This window comes from Anastrepha ludens, chromosome 3 (genome assembly GCF_028408465.1).
Source record: "Anastrepha ludens isolate Willacy chromosome 3, idAnaLude1.1, whole genome shotgun sequence".
NCBI lineage: Eukaryota > Metazoa > Arthropoda > Insecta > Diptera > Tephritidae > Anastrepha > Anastrepha ludens.
The window spans coordinates 45,492,049-45,504,510 of NC_071499.1; the positions used below are offsets into that span (position 1 = coordinate 45,492,049).

The window sequence follows — 12,462 nt, forward strand, 5'->3', positions numbered from 1 at the left end:
AAATAGGTAAATTATTTCACACTCTCGAGTGCATAGTCTTCGATCAAAGTGTCATCATGCCTTAAACTGGAGCTGGACCGGACCATAAACTTCGTTTTTTCTGTATTCATTCTTAGCCCAATAGTTTGTATTATTTTTTCTAGTTTTTTAAACGCACTCTGTAGTTCACTCCTGCTTTTCGCCATGATAAGTATATCGTCTGCATATGCACAAAGCTGGAACGACATGTTGTATAGGGGTTATTAATAAGAGGTGTTATTTTGATATTCAAAGAAAAGTATTATTTTTTAAAATAATGATCGGATGTTTATTTCATTATAAAGAAGAGGGTATGCCGTTAATAGTGGAAAATAACATCAGGCAAATGACCACCACGACCACGCTTACAGGCCAATATCCTTTTCATGAAATTTTCCATAACCGAATTGCAAAGTGGCTGCCCTATGTCCTCGATAGCCTCACGAATTCTATCTTTGAGGTCTTGAATCGACCCTGAGCTGTTGGCGTAGACCTTCTCTTTCACGTGGTCCCAAAGAAAAAAGTCACAAGGTGCTAAGTCACAAGATCTCGGTGGCCAATTGTGGTTACCTCTTCGAGAGATAACACGGTCCGGAAACTTTTCCCGTAAAATATCAATGGTTTCGTTGCTTGTGTGGCACGTAGCACCGTCTTTTTGAAAATAAACGTTGTCCATGTCAATACCATCCAATTCCGGCCATAAAAAACAGTTAATCATCTCTCGATAGCGCAATCCATGCACCTGAACACCTGTTATTGGAAAACCCTTTATATAGTCCCATTTGGATTTAGTTCGGTAACTACTGCGTGCAGGACCAGGTTGAACATCGTTGCTGATAAAGCATATGGAAATAATGGGAAATGATTCAAAACACTCTCTTTGCAGAATGGCCTTCGCCATTTCGGGTATTTATAAGCGTCATAACAGCTCAATAGCTTTAGTGGTATGCCTATAGACTGTAGCAAAAATTGAATATGCCTTATGTCTAAGCTATCAAATACTCGTTTAAAGTCCACAAATAAGCAGTAGACGTCAATGTCATATTCGTACAGCCTCTCGAGAGTTTGTGTCGCTATGAAACCTTGATCTATTATATTATATTACTTGGTGCACCAGGTCTGTAACATCACTTAATGTCATGGAAAAATTTAACTGAAGTGAATTGAGTTGAAAAAGTGGAGCTCTGTGCTTTTGACCTTTGTATTCTAATTAGTTCTGTCGCATCCTCATTAGTAGGGAAGCAACATAAAGAAGTATTAACACACATAATTGTGGGCAATGCAAGTACGACGTACTTACAAAAATAAAAATCAAAATAGATACAGAGAACTTAACTATGAGATTAGGCACAAAATACGGGATGCACAGATTGACTGGATGAACAGCCAGTGTAAAGAAATTGAAAGACTACAAAAACTACATGACGATTTTAATTTTCACAAGAAACTTAAAGAAACTGCCGGAATTTATTGCAAAACTATGTCTAATTTTTAATTGGATGACAATAATGAAGTTGTGTTAGATCTTTGTAAGAAGAAAAAAGTCTGGCAAGAATACATTTATTCCCTTTTCTCGGGCACTAATAGATCTGTGTATCAGTCAGCACCTATTGAAAATTTATCAGGACCTGTTATAACAAAGGACGAAATAAAAAATGCCATAAAAAGATCCAAGGATAATAAGGCAACAGGTCCAGATGAGCTTCCTTCTGAAATGCTGAAATTAATAAATGACGAAAATATAGAAATCTTAGAAATAATTTTCAACTATATTTACGACACGGGAAAATACCCACAAGACTGGCTTAGATCAACTTTTATTGCGCTACCAAAGAAGAAATGTGCAAAGAAATGTTGCGATCACAGACTTATAAGCTTGATGAGTCATTCATTAAAAAATTTTTTGAAAATTATTCATAAAAGAATTTACAAGAAGTGCGAATCAGCAATGGGAGGAACACAATTCGGATTTAAAGAAGGCATGGGCAGACGTGAAGCGCTATTTTGTATTCAAGTATTAGATGAAAATTGCAGAGACGTCCAAAAAGATGTGTTTAGGTGTTTCATACATTATGAAAAAGCGTTTGACACTGTTCAGCATGATAAGCTCATTGAGATTCAACAAAACATGGATATCGATACAAAAGAAATTCAATGTATACGCAATCTTTATTGGCAGCAAACTGCAGTAGTTAACAAAAATAACGAAACTACAGACGCTATATCTATACTAAAAGGGGTTAGACAAGGGTGTATTTTCTCACCCTTACTATTTAGCATCTACTCCGAAAGAATCTTTCAAGAAGCACTCCAAGGATTAGAAACTGGCATTAAAGTAAATGGGACAAACATTAACAACATCAGATATGCTGACCACACAACTCTCTTATCAGACAGTCTAAATGTAATACAGGAGCTAGTCAATGTTGTAACGCGTTGCAGTAAAAACTTCGGCTTAAAAATCAATATTAATAAAACTAAATACAATATATGATTGTCAGCAGAAAAAACACCTATGTTGACGCAAGCTTAACAATTAATGATATGCTCATAGAAAGAGTAAAAAATGGCAAATACTTAGGTTGCTGGATTAACGAAAATTGCAATTCTTCAAAACAAATAAAATCTCGAATTGAAATTTCTAGGGCTGCATTCCATAAGTTCAAACAGGTTCTTTATAATCATGACTTCAATATTAAATTAAAAATTCGGTTCGTTAAATGTTACGTGCTGTCTGTACTTCTGTATGTTATGGAGATATGGGCCATTAAAACCACTGAAATGAATAAAATAGAAGCATTTGAAATGTGGATATATAGAAGAATTCTAAGAATACCCTGGGCAGATAGAGTAACAAATGCTGAAGTATTGCGTAAAATTCAGCATGATCGACAATTACTAAGCACCATAAAAAGAAGAAAAGCTGCGTATTTGGGTCATATTATAAGAAACGACAAATATCATGTATGTACTTCAACTAATCCTGCAAGGAAAAATAGAAGGCAAACGAGGCATAGGCAGAAAACAACTATACTGGCTGAGAAATATAAGAGATTGGACTGGAACCGGCAATGTAGGAACTTTATTGGAGACAGCGAGAAATCGAGACCTTTATCATGAAATTAAAGGGTTTTTCATTAAGGGCGGGTAGATGTTGAAATGAAATAAAACAAGCTGTGTGTGAGTTATGGACAAAATTATTTTTTTATTTGAAAGGCGCATATATGCCATGAAGTGTGGAATATAACATCATTCAAATGCCAGCCTCGGCTTCTTACGGTGGAACGGATCCGAGTGGTCCAATTTTCAATGACTCTTCCGCATAGATCCGGCTGAATTTGAGCGATGGCCTGTGTTATGTTCACCTTTAGAGCATCGATCGATTGTGGTTTATTTGCATAGACCTGAGACTTCAAGAAACCCCACAGGAAAAAGTCTAGCGGGGTCAAATCGCATGACCTTGGTGGCCAATTCACATCACCCCTGCGAGAGATAACCTTACCCTCAAATCGTTCATGCAGATAGTCAATCATGGCGTTTGCTGTGTGGCACGTAGCGCCGTCCTGCTGGAACCTGCTAGGTCCATATGGTTCAAAATGGGCCATAAGAAATTGGTTATCATCGTTGTGTAGCGCTCGCTGTTGACGGTGACCGCCTCACCAACGTCGTGTTCAAAAAAGTACGGACTAATGACGCCGCCGGCCCAAAATCCACACTTTAATTTTTAACTTTTTGGCATTATCACCTGGTGAACCTCGTGTGGATTGGTGTCGTCTCATATACGACAATTTTCTTTGTTAACACAGCCATTCATCCAAAAATGCGCCTCGTCACTAAAGATGATTTTTCGCCCAAAACTGGGGTTCTCTTCCAAACGATTCGAATCCCAGTCATCATCAACTTTGAGGTCCTGGGTCAGTTGAATCTTGTACGGGTGTAGGCCCAAGTTCCGACGCAAAATTCGCCAAGTTGAAATCTGCGAAAGGCCAAGTTCTTGTGCACGGCGAGGAATAGACTGCCTCGGGTTCTGCTGTACACTTTCACGGACCGCGGCTATGTTCTCGGCTGATCTTGCGTTCCTTGAACGGCTGATTATTTACTGACCCAGTCGTCTCAAATTTGGCCACCAAACGTTGAGGAGTCGACTTTGAAGGGCCACCACGTCTACCGAAAAATGGGCGCAATGCGCGCAACGTTTGCGTTAATGAACACTCATTTTCATAATAAAGTTTTTTCATTTGAACGTGCTGTTCAATCGTGTAACTTGCCATGGTGATTTGGCATAAACAACTGAATAATAAACAAAAGATTTGACAGATGTCACCAAAACAAAATGGCTGACCCAGGGCGCCAAAATCGACCCGCGCCAATTGAAAACCCCTTTATAACAAATTTATATTAAACGTAAAATATTTTTGTAATTCGATATTTAATTGTAATATATACCTATTGTGTAAATTGTATGAGCGCCTATATTCCGAATCGAATTGGCAAATAAAGAAGAAGAATTATGGGCATATTAAAGAAATAATAATTTTTTAGGAAATTATAAAAACTGTCTATTTCACATAGACCTCCGATCGTTACGTCAAGAATAGTAATGGCCTTGAAAACATCTGGCAAATCATTGGTTTTGCAAAATTCATTGATAAGGCGTTGATTTGTTGTACTTAAAAACCTGATCACAGCAGCACGAAACACATAAAAAGTTCCGTAATTTAATAATAACTTTTTAATATAAAAATGTGTTTAATATAGATGCTCCAACAAACATTATATTTTACCATCGCATTTATGTAAAGTCTCAGCCATAAAAATCCCCTTTTTACGATCATTTACAAGACTAGTCGCCATGCAAATTCCAACCGCTTGAGTGAGAACCAATTGGGAACCATAAAAATTCTCAGCATCTATTGATGGTAATCTAATGCCAACTATTTATAATTTTTTTAGTTTTTTTTTTTTTTGGTATTCTAATCTATGCAAATCGCGCATTACACACAAATTAAGCAACGAGTTATTCGGCTCTTCGCTGCCCATTTTTACACACTTAGATTCGTTAGAGCTGGCATCCAGGAAGCGCGTTATGCAGAAAACCCGTTATAATTAATTAAACCAAGCACAGTTTTCGTTTAGCGAGAATCAGCAAATTGTGTATTGAAAAGGCAAGTTTTTAGATATTTTATTTTTAATTTATTCGAATTCCTTAATTTGCTTTGTTTCATCTTTGAAATGAACCCTTACTAGAAATGTTGCTTATACCTGCATATTCTTATAATTAAACTAATTATGTACTTTGTGGTGTAGTGCTTTCGAAATGACTTGATAAGGTTGATAATTTACCAACCGCCGCCCCAGCCGCCGTTGCCACCACCGCCGCTCCAGCCACCATTACCACCGCCATAACCACCGCCGCCGCCGTTCCAGCCGCCGTGACCGCCGCCACCGCCGTAACCACCGCCTCCATTCGAAACATGAACGACATAGACCTTACTGACGCCACCACCACCACCGCCGCCGCCGCCGCCATTCCAACCACCACCACCACCACCGCCGCTGCCGCCACTCCAACCTCTCTGACCGCCACCACCACCGCCGCCGCCTCCGCCACCACCACCAAGTAAACCACCCAGTTTTTGTTGGATCAAAGAGCCAATGCCGCCGCCGCCACCGCCGCCACCGCCACTATTCCAGCCGCCACCACCGCCGCCGCCGCCTCCTCCTCCTAGTAAGGCTCCCAAAGAACGTTTTTGCAGGGTATGCGCCTGACCACAGGCAATCAATGCGGTCGTAACGACCACAATACAAGTGAACGATTTCATGATGAACTCAAGCCAATTCCGAAATATCCAAAAGCAAGACTAGATCAAGACTGATGAGACCGCTTGGGGTGTGTAAGCCTTTATAGGCGACAAAAAAAGCAAAAAATATTTAAAAGTCAATATTCGATAAAAAAACGAAGAAGAAGCCAAAGTGGTGCAAATAGAACCACTCAACCAAATCGTTTGATAACAGAGACAAAAGTGAGATAGCAATAGGTACTAATTAGACATATTTTTTAAATATGTTTGTATGTAGTTATATTAAGTCCTCTGAACGATGCAACAACAATTTTTATAATCAAAAGGTAAATCAGTTATGCAAACAATAGAACAGCGATGCTGTGCGAGCGCGACCCAGCGGCGTCTGGTGAGAATAACTCACTTAGCATTTGAAGAGCTCACTTTCAGTGGCAGCAACTTGGCAGCACTGAGGTATAACAACAACAGCTTATATTATTTGCGATTGACTTTGTCTCAAAGAAATTATATCGGAAATGAATATGCACACACATACGTACATACACATATATATATAAATACAATACATACATACAATACGAAACGTATAAAACAACCAGATGTTTGAAGATGAAGATCAAGGCTAAATTTTATATGCGATTTGTTAAGAAGCTACACATAAGCGCGGCTAATTTTCTTCGCTCAATCTTAAATGGTAAATAGCAATTGACGGATGTTGGAATAAAAAAAAGGTTATTATTTAGAAGGAAATGAAATTGGCAAAGACTTTGCAAGTCTTTATGTAATTGAATGGCTCTTGACTAGCTATCGCACTTTATATATTAATAAGCATACAAAACAAAGCAAAACAAAAAAACAGACACACAAATGAGGTAGGTGCAATTAAATGCTTAGGAAATTTTACGCTCCACTAGTTTCCCCAAGCCTCTGCACCTGCTCATAAAATAAGGAAGACTCAAACTTGGTTTCACAGCAACATTTCCTACCACTGCTCGATAGATTTATGACCCTCGACTATAGTGTACGGGACGTATTTGAAACAAATCACTAAGCTCGGACGCTCTGAACACCACCATCATAGAAATGATAACTGGAATAGATAAAGATGTATAAAGGTTATGTAGCTCGTGCAGGTCCGTATTAAAAGTTTCTTTTTTAAAATCCAAAAACACGAATAAAAATTAATATTTGTTAGGTATATTCTTGGCGTATTTGAAAGAGCAAATCTTTCCATTATTTATGGAACAAAATTTCATTCATCTAGTTGTATCGGCTGGATTTGCAGTAGTGCAACCCAAAGTGCATGTCAACTGTTAGCCCAGTTTTCCAATGCTTTGGTGATGGTTTCGGACTCTATATCACTCGACAAAATCACTACAGAAATTAATTTATCATGCTGCGATTGCGCTCACAGTTAACCGAAATGTCATTTCCATCAGAATTTTCAAAGAAAAATTGGTCAATGATGCCATCGCTCCAAAATCCACACCAAACTGTTACACTCTGAGGATGCATTTGCTTATCAACGTTCGTGCCGGCTTTCTGAAACCCAGATGTGAGGGAAATGGACTTTGCCAGAAAAGATAATTTTAAACTCTTTTCAATAAACGCACTCATTGGGCTATATAACATTGACTTTGGGAGTAATTTTGCAATATTTCTAAACTGCTTTCAAGCATAAGGGAACTCATTTCGTCCTGCGGTGATATGAAACTAACTTTCTGTCAAAATTTCCAGCGAGAAAAAACTGTCACTGTCAAAATAACACATGATAAAAAACACAATATGGACCACCCTGTAAATGTTAAAATTCTCAATACAGTACAACTCCTCTTAACCGGTCACCTCGGGACTGCATACCTGGCCGGTTGCCGTTTTGGTCGGTTAATCCGAAGTGTACTTGTATAATATATATAACATATTAAAAAAATGGAGAAGCATTTTTTACATATTTACATATGTTAATGTGTTACATCAATAAAATATAAGTGTAATAATTATTTTTTGAAAAAGTCTGTGATTTTCTTCTGTTTTTTAACCTTCAGTGAATTTCTGAATGCGACATCCCTCCATTTTCTAATCACCAAAACGTCGAATGCTGTTGGCTCATGTTGCTGCTCAATGTATTTCAATGCAATTTCCATCACATTTTCGGCTTCTTCATGAGAAACTATTTTCTCCTCTTCAACGTCACTACTCTCATCATCTTCCTCTTGTTCTTTGCTTGCTAAATCTATGATTTCGTCATCATTCAAAAATTCATGTTCGTCACAGTTTGTCATCCGATTTTCCACATCTTCTGCCTGTAATGATTCGTTACCCGATAACTTTTGAAGGTCTTGTAAAGTAGATTTGTTTTCTTCTTCTTCAGTCCCTGCAATATTCGAGATCACAATTATATTCTCAACATCTGGCCAAAGTTTTCTCCAAGACTTAACAAACGTTGAAGAGGGCATTTCTTGAAATGCTGTAGCTAACATATAGATAACGTCCTTGATATTGATCTTTTTGATGACTTCTAAAATACCTTTGCCTTCACTCTCCGAATGTTGCAGAATTTCAGAAACAAGTTTACGCCTGTATCGTCTTTTTAAGCTTTCGATCACTCCTTGGTCCATTGGTTGCACTAAGCTTGTCACATTAGGAGGAAGATAAACTAATTTTATGTCATCTACAGCGTACTCATAAGGATGGGTTGGAGCATTATCTAACACAAGAATTGCTTTAATAGGCAAGTTTACACTTTTTAAAGTTTTTTTAACTTTTAGAACAAACTCCAAATTAAACCGCTCTTTAAACAAGTCTGAATTCATCACGCTGATTTTTGTGACTTATAATAAACCGGAAGGGAAGATGGATTCAAGTTTTTGAATGCCCGTGGCTTAGCAGACTTGCCAATAACGAAAAGAGGAATTTTATGAGTCCCTGCTGCATTCGAACAAACGGCCACTGTAATACGTTCTTTGTTCTTTTTGAAGCCAGAGGCAGACTCTTCATGGCTGCCTAGAAAAGTTGTTTCTGGTAACATTTTAATGTTTAGCCCGGTCTCGTCCATATTATAGACTTGTTCTGGAGATAATTCCTCTGTTTTAACCATTTCACCAAACTTAGCCTTGAATTCTGTCGCACCAGAAGTATCAGCAGACATTTTTTCTCCACTTACATGTGCGAAATGAATTCCGTGTCGCTTCTTCCATCGATTAAGCCAACCATCACTTGCCACAAAGTCACCTTCAATATTATTCTTCTGGTGGATAGTCAAAGCCTTTTCTTTCAAAATTGGGCCGCCAATCGGTGTACCTCTTCGACGTTCCTGAAGAAACCAGATCCACAAAGCTTCATCGACGACCTCGCAAATCGGTTTTTTTCTCGTACAACGGCTACCCAGATTTCTATCAAATTCCATTTTCGAGCAAAACTCCTCAATGGAACGCCTATCTCTTCGCCAGTCATTTACAGTGCTTTTTCCAACATTAAATTCTGCACATATTTTCACTACGGATTCACCATTATCAATCCGCCTTAGCACTTTTAATCGTATATCCATCGAAACCACAATTCGTTTGCGCTTTGCACTCATTGTTAAGGAAAGAATTATGATATGTCCGTACCCACAGCAAAAACAAACCAAATTGATCAAAACGACAAAATCCTATCTAACATCGTTTATAGTTTACTTCGCCGGGATCTCCCCGTAATATCGGGGGAATCCCAGCCGCATCGCCTCGCCGGTGAATTTCTTGGAAAATATTGCATTGCGCTCGGCTGTTGTAAACAGGCCGGTTAATCCGTCGACCGGTTAATGCGAAGCCGGTTAAGAGGAATTATACTGTATTTCTAAAATATTCGTCCAAAGTTTTAAGTTACTTATAATACTAGTTTTGGTGATGGAGCCATACAAACTTCAATCAGGGGTTCATTATTTCTCAATATATTATGAGCCGATAGTTTTCATGATGAAACTTACTAGTGCTCGAACGATTGGTATATTATTTTCTTTTCAAAATTTATTTCACAATTATACCAAAAATAATAAATTATTGTATAATACATAAAGACAACATTTTTGGCACCTGCTCTTCTTTGCTCTTCATCGATGTCAAAAAGTTGCCGAAGTAGCACGGGACATTTGCCTCGTGTATGCAGAAGGTGCCATGGGGGAGTCTACATCACGTCGATTACACGTCCTGCAGCGGAAGACCTTCTGAATTCGATGAAAAACGTCTCAAATCACTTTTAAAGGCGACCGGTCGCCAAACCAGTCTTGAAGTGGTGGAAAATATGAACTCCGATCATAAAACGATTCCCAATCACCTTCATTTAATGGGATTTACGGAAAACTTGAGAACCTGAGTGCCTTACGAACTCAATGAAAAAAGCAAAGAAAGTCGACTTCAAATTGCTTCTCAGCATCTCACCTGCCATCGAACAACACGGGGTCACATACCGAATTATCGCGGGAGATGAGAAATGGTATCTATATAGTATATCTATATGAAGTAAATAAAGGAGTGAGTGCATCCAGGATATACGCCATTACCGAGAATCAAGCCGGATCTTCATCCGAAGAAGATCATGATATGTGTTTGGTGGGACTGGGAGGGCATGGTGCACTGGGAAATGCTCGAAAAGAATGCCACGGTCAACAAAAAGCTCTACGTTGCCCAGCTACACCGCGTGAATGAGGCTATTCGACTGAAAAGACCTGGCCGCAAACCATACTCCTTCACAATATGGTGCCTGGCCCATGTGGCACAATTCGCCAAAGCCACATTCCAAGAGCTCGAATGGGAGGTACTTCAGCATCCGCAGTATTCTCCGGACCTTGCGCGGCCGATTACCATCTTTTCCGCTCCGTGTCAAACCATATGAAGGGCATTACCTTCGATCCTTAAAAACTGGATCAACAAATTTTTTGACACTAGACCAGGCGATTTTTGGCGGAACGGCTTTAACAAATTCGTAAAGAGATGAGAAGGGGTATTAAACAGCAACGACAAATATATAATTGATTATCTTTTCGATTTAATTATTGTTTCTTGTTTAAAGAGTCCAGGTGGTCCAGAGGTCGAGAATTTAGGGAATTTTCAAGATTTTTTTTAACAATAAAAAAATAAAACACGATATTTAATTTTTTTATCGTTTTCCTTTAACTTCTTTTACATACAAAGATGAAAAAAAATGTATTTTTAATTTTAATAATTTAAAAAGTGGCACTGAAGTTGACCTTCCGGAAAAATTGGACCTGGACGGTGTTCTCCATTTTCTCTCTTCTATTTTTCTGAAACATAAAAACCAAAAAAATTATTATTCAGTATGACTGTAGCTATGTCCTGTACTGGAATAAAAAAAAAAATGTGTCAAAATGGAACGGTTTTGAATTTGACATTCTAAAAATCAAGTTTTTTTCAGTTTTTTAATTAAAAATACGAATTAATTGACATAATAATATGATTCTACTACGGGCGATAGCTATTGATATTGTGAATAACATACGAAAATTTCGTTCGATGTGGTTGAATAGCTTTTTTTTTTGACAACACCAGTTTTTGTTTTAAGTTTAAAGTTTGAGGTACAGGAGCGCGCGGACCGCTCTCTACCTATATTAGTTAATGGGCTGTAGAAGCTATAATATTGGGAGTTTCCGCATGAAAATTTCACAGCGTTTTCTTAAGATACTATACTTTCGAAATGTCTAAAAAATAAAAACTCGAATTCTTGAAATTTCTAGTCCTTAAATAAAATTATTCAATAAAAACGCTACTAACTTATTCCCCAACCTAATAATTTGCATTAAGTGAAATATGAAACACTAAGTGAAGAATCTTTAATTCAAAATACAATTTTATCAAGTAGCCATTTTTAACTGTCACGCTTTGTGCAAATTTCAGTGATAATTTTTATTAATTGACCTTCTGGAGATAATTCTCCTTCTAGCCCTGGTTTTACGTTGATAAGCACGCACCTTTATAGGATGGAATTGAGACAGTGAAAAGCAAAAAAACGCAATGGGTAACGGACAAAGGACACGTTCAAGTCTACTAATATGGCGTGCGTACTGTGGTCTCCAAATAAAGACAGCGTACTCCAGCTTCGTACACACAAGAGAGGTATAACAGCTTTACCCATACGTAAACAAAGTCTGAGCTAAAATGTCGAACAAATGCAAGTACGAAATATTACTTTGCAAGGGTGTAATTTAAATTTTTTGGTGAAAGAGAAGCTCAAGTCAAATACCACATCAAGGTCAATAATTTCACTAGATAATCCGTCTGTAAGTGTCAGCGCAAGAGATTTAAAATAAGAAGGAAAAACTCTTGCTTATAGTGAAATTTAACTTATTTCTTTCACGCCAAGCAACGACGTTATCTTAATCAGATGGAAATCGTGAGAGATTTGTGAGTATCGTTTGGAATGCAGTGGCCTGGTGAATGGTGAGTCCAAACGTGATTGTATAGAAAAGGGTAAAAAGTAAAAAAGGTAGGAAAACAGCAATCAAAACAAAGCTAGTAAAGAGCATTGCACTATTGTAAAAATAATTAAGAAGCGGACAAAAATAAAAAGTAATCAAAATATATAATTCTAACTCTAGCTGGTTAAATGTTACTTAATAACCAAGACCAGACAAATACATTCAAAAACC

General features: G+C 37.8%; 2 protein-coding genes across 2 annotated transcripts; both read right to left on the reverse strand.

Annotated features, from left to right (window-relative positions):
- Nucleotides 1–5,220: 5,220 nt before the first annotated feature.
- On the reverse strand, nt 5,221–5,907 carry LOC128856403 (uncharacterized). Its single transcript, XM_054091701.1, has one exon. It carries the CDS (start codon nt 5,838–5,840, stop codon nt 5,358–5,360), a length of 483 nt encoding a protein of 160 aa, XP_053947676.1. The 5' UTR covers nt 5,841–5,907; the 3' UTR covers nt 5,221–5,357.
- A 1,295-nt stretch (nt 5,908–7,202) lies between these two features.
- On the reverse strand, nt 7,203–9,399 carry LOC128857474 (jerky protein homolog-like). Its single transcript, XM_054093229.1, has 3 exons — nt 8,715–9,399; nt 7,904–8,526; nt 7,203–7,361 (listed from the first exon to the last, which is right to left on the reverse strand). Exons 1-3 carry the CDS (start codon nt 9,397–9,399, stop codon nt 7,203–7,205), a joined length of 1,467 nt encoding a protein of 488 aa, XP_053949204.1.
- Between the last annotated feature and the right edge of the window lie 3,063 nt (nt 9,400–12,462).

Bases quoted from the DNA above. Each gene is read 5' to 3' on its own strand.
- LOC128856403 (XM_054091701.1), bottom strand. From the start codon at position 5,840: ATGAAATCGTTCACTTGTATTGTGGTCGTTACGACCGCATTGATTGCC.
- LOC128857474 (XM_054093229.1), bottom strand. From the start codon at position 9,399: ATGAGTGCAAAGCGCAAACGAATTGTGGTTTCGATGGATATACGATTA. The intron at 8,527-8,714 runs GCAAGTCTGCTA...TTCTTGTGTTAG, and splicing joins AATTCCTCTTTTCGTTATTG to ATAATGCTCCAACCCATCCT. The intron at 7,362-7,903 runs GTGATTAGAAAA...TCTGGGTTTCAG, and splicing joins CAACAGCATTCGACGTTTTG to AAAGCCGGCACGAACGTTGA.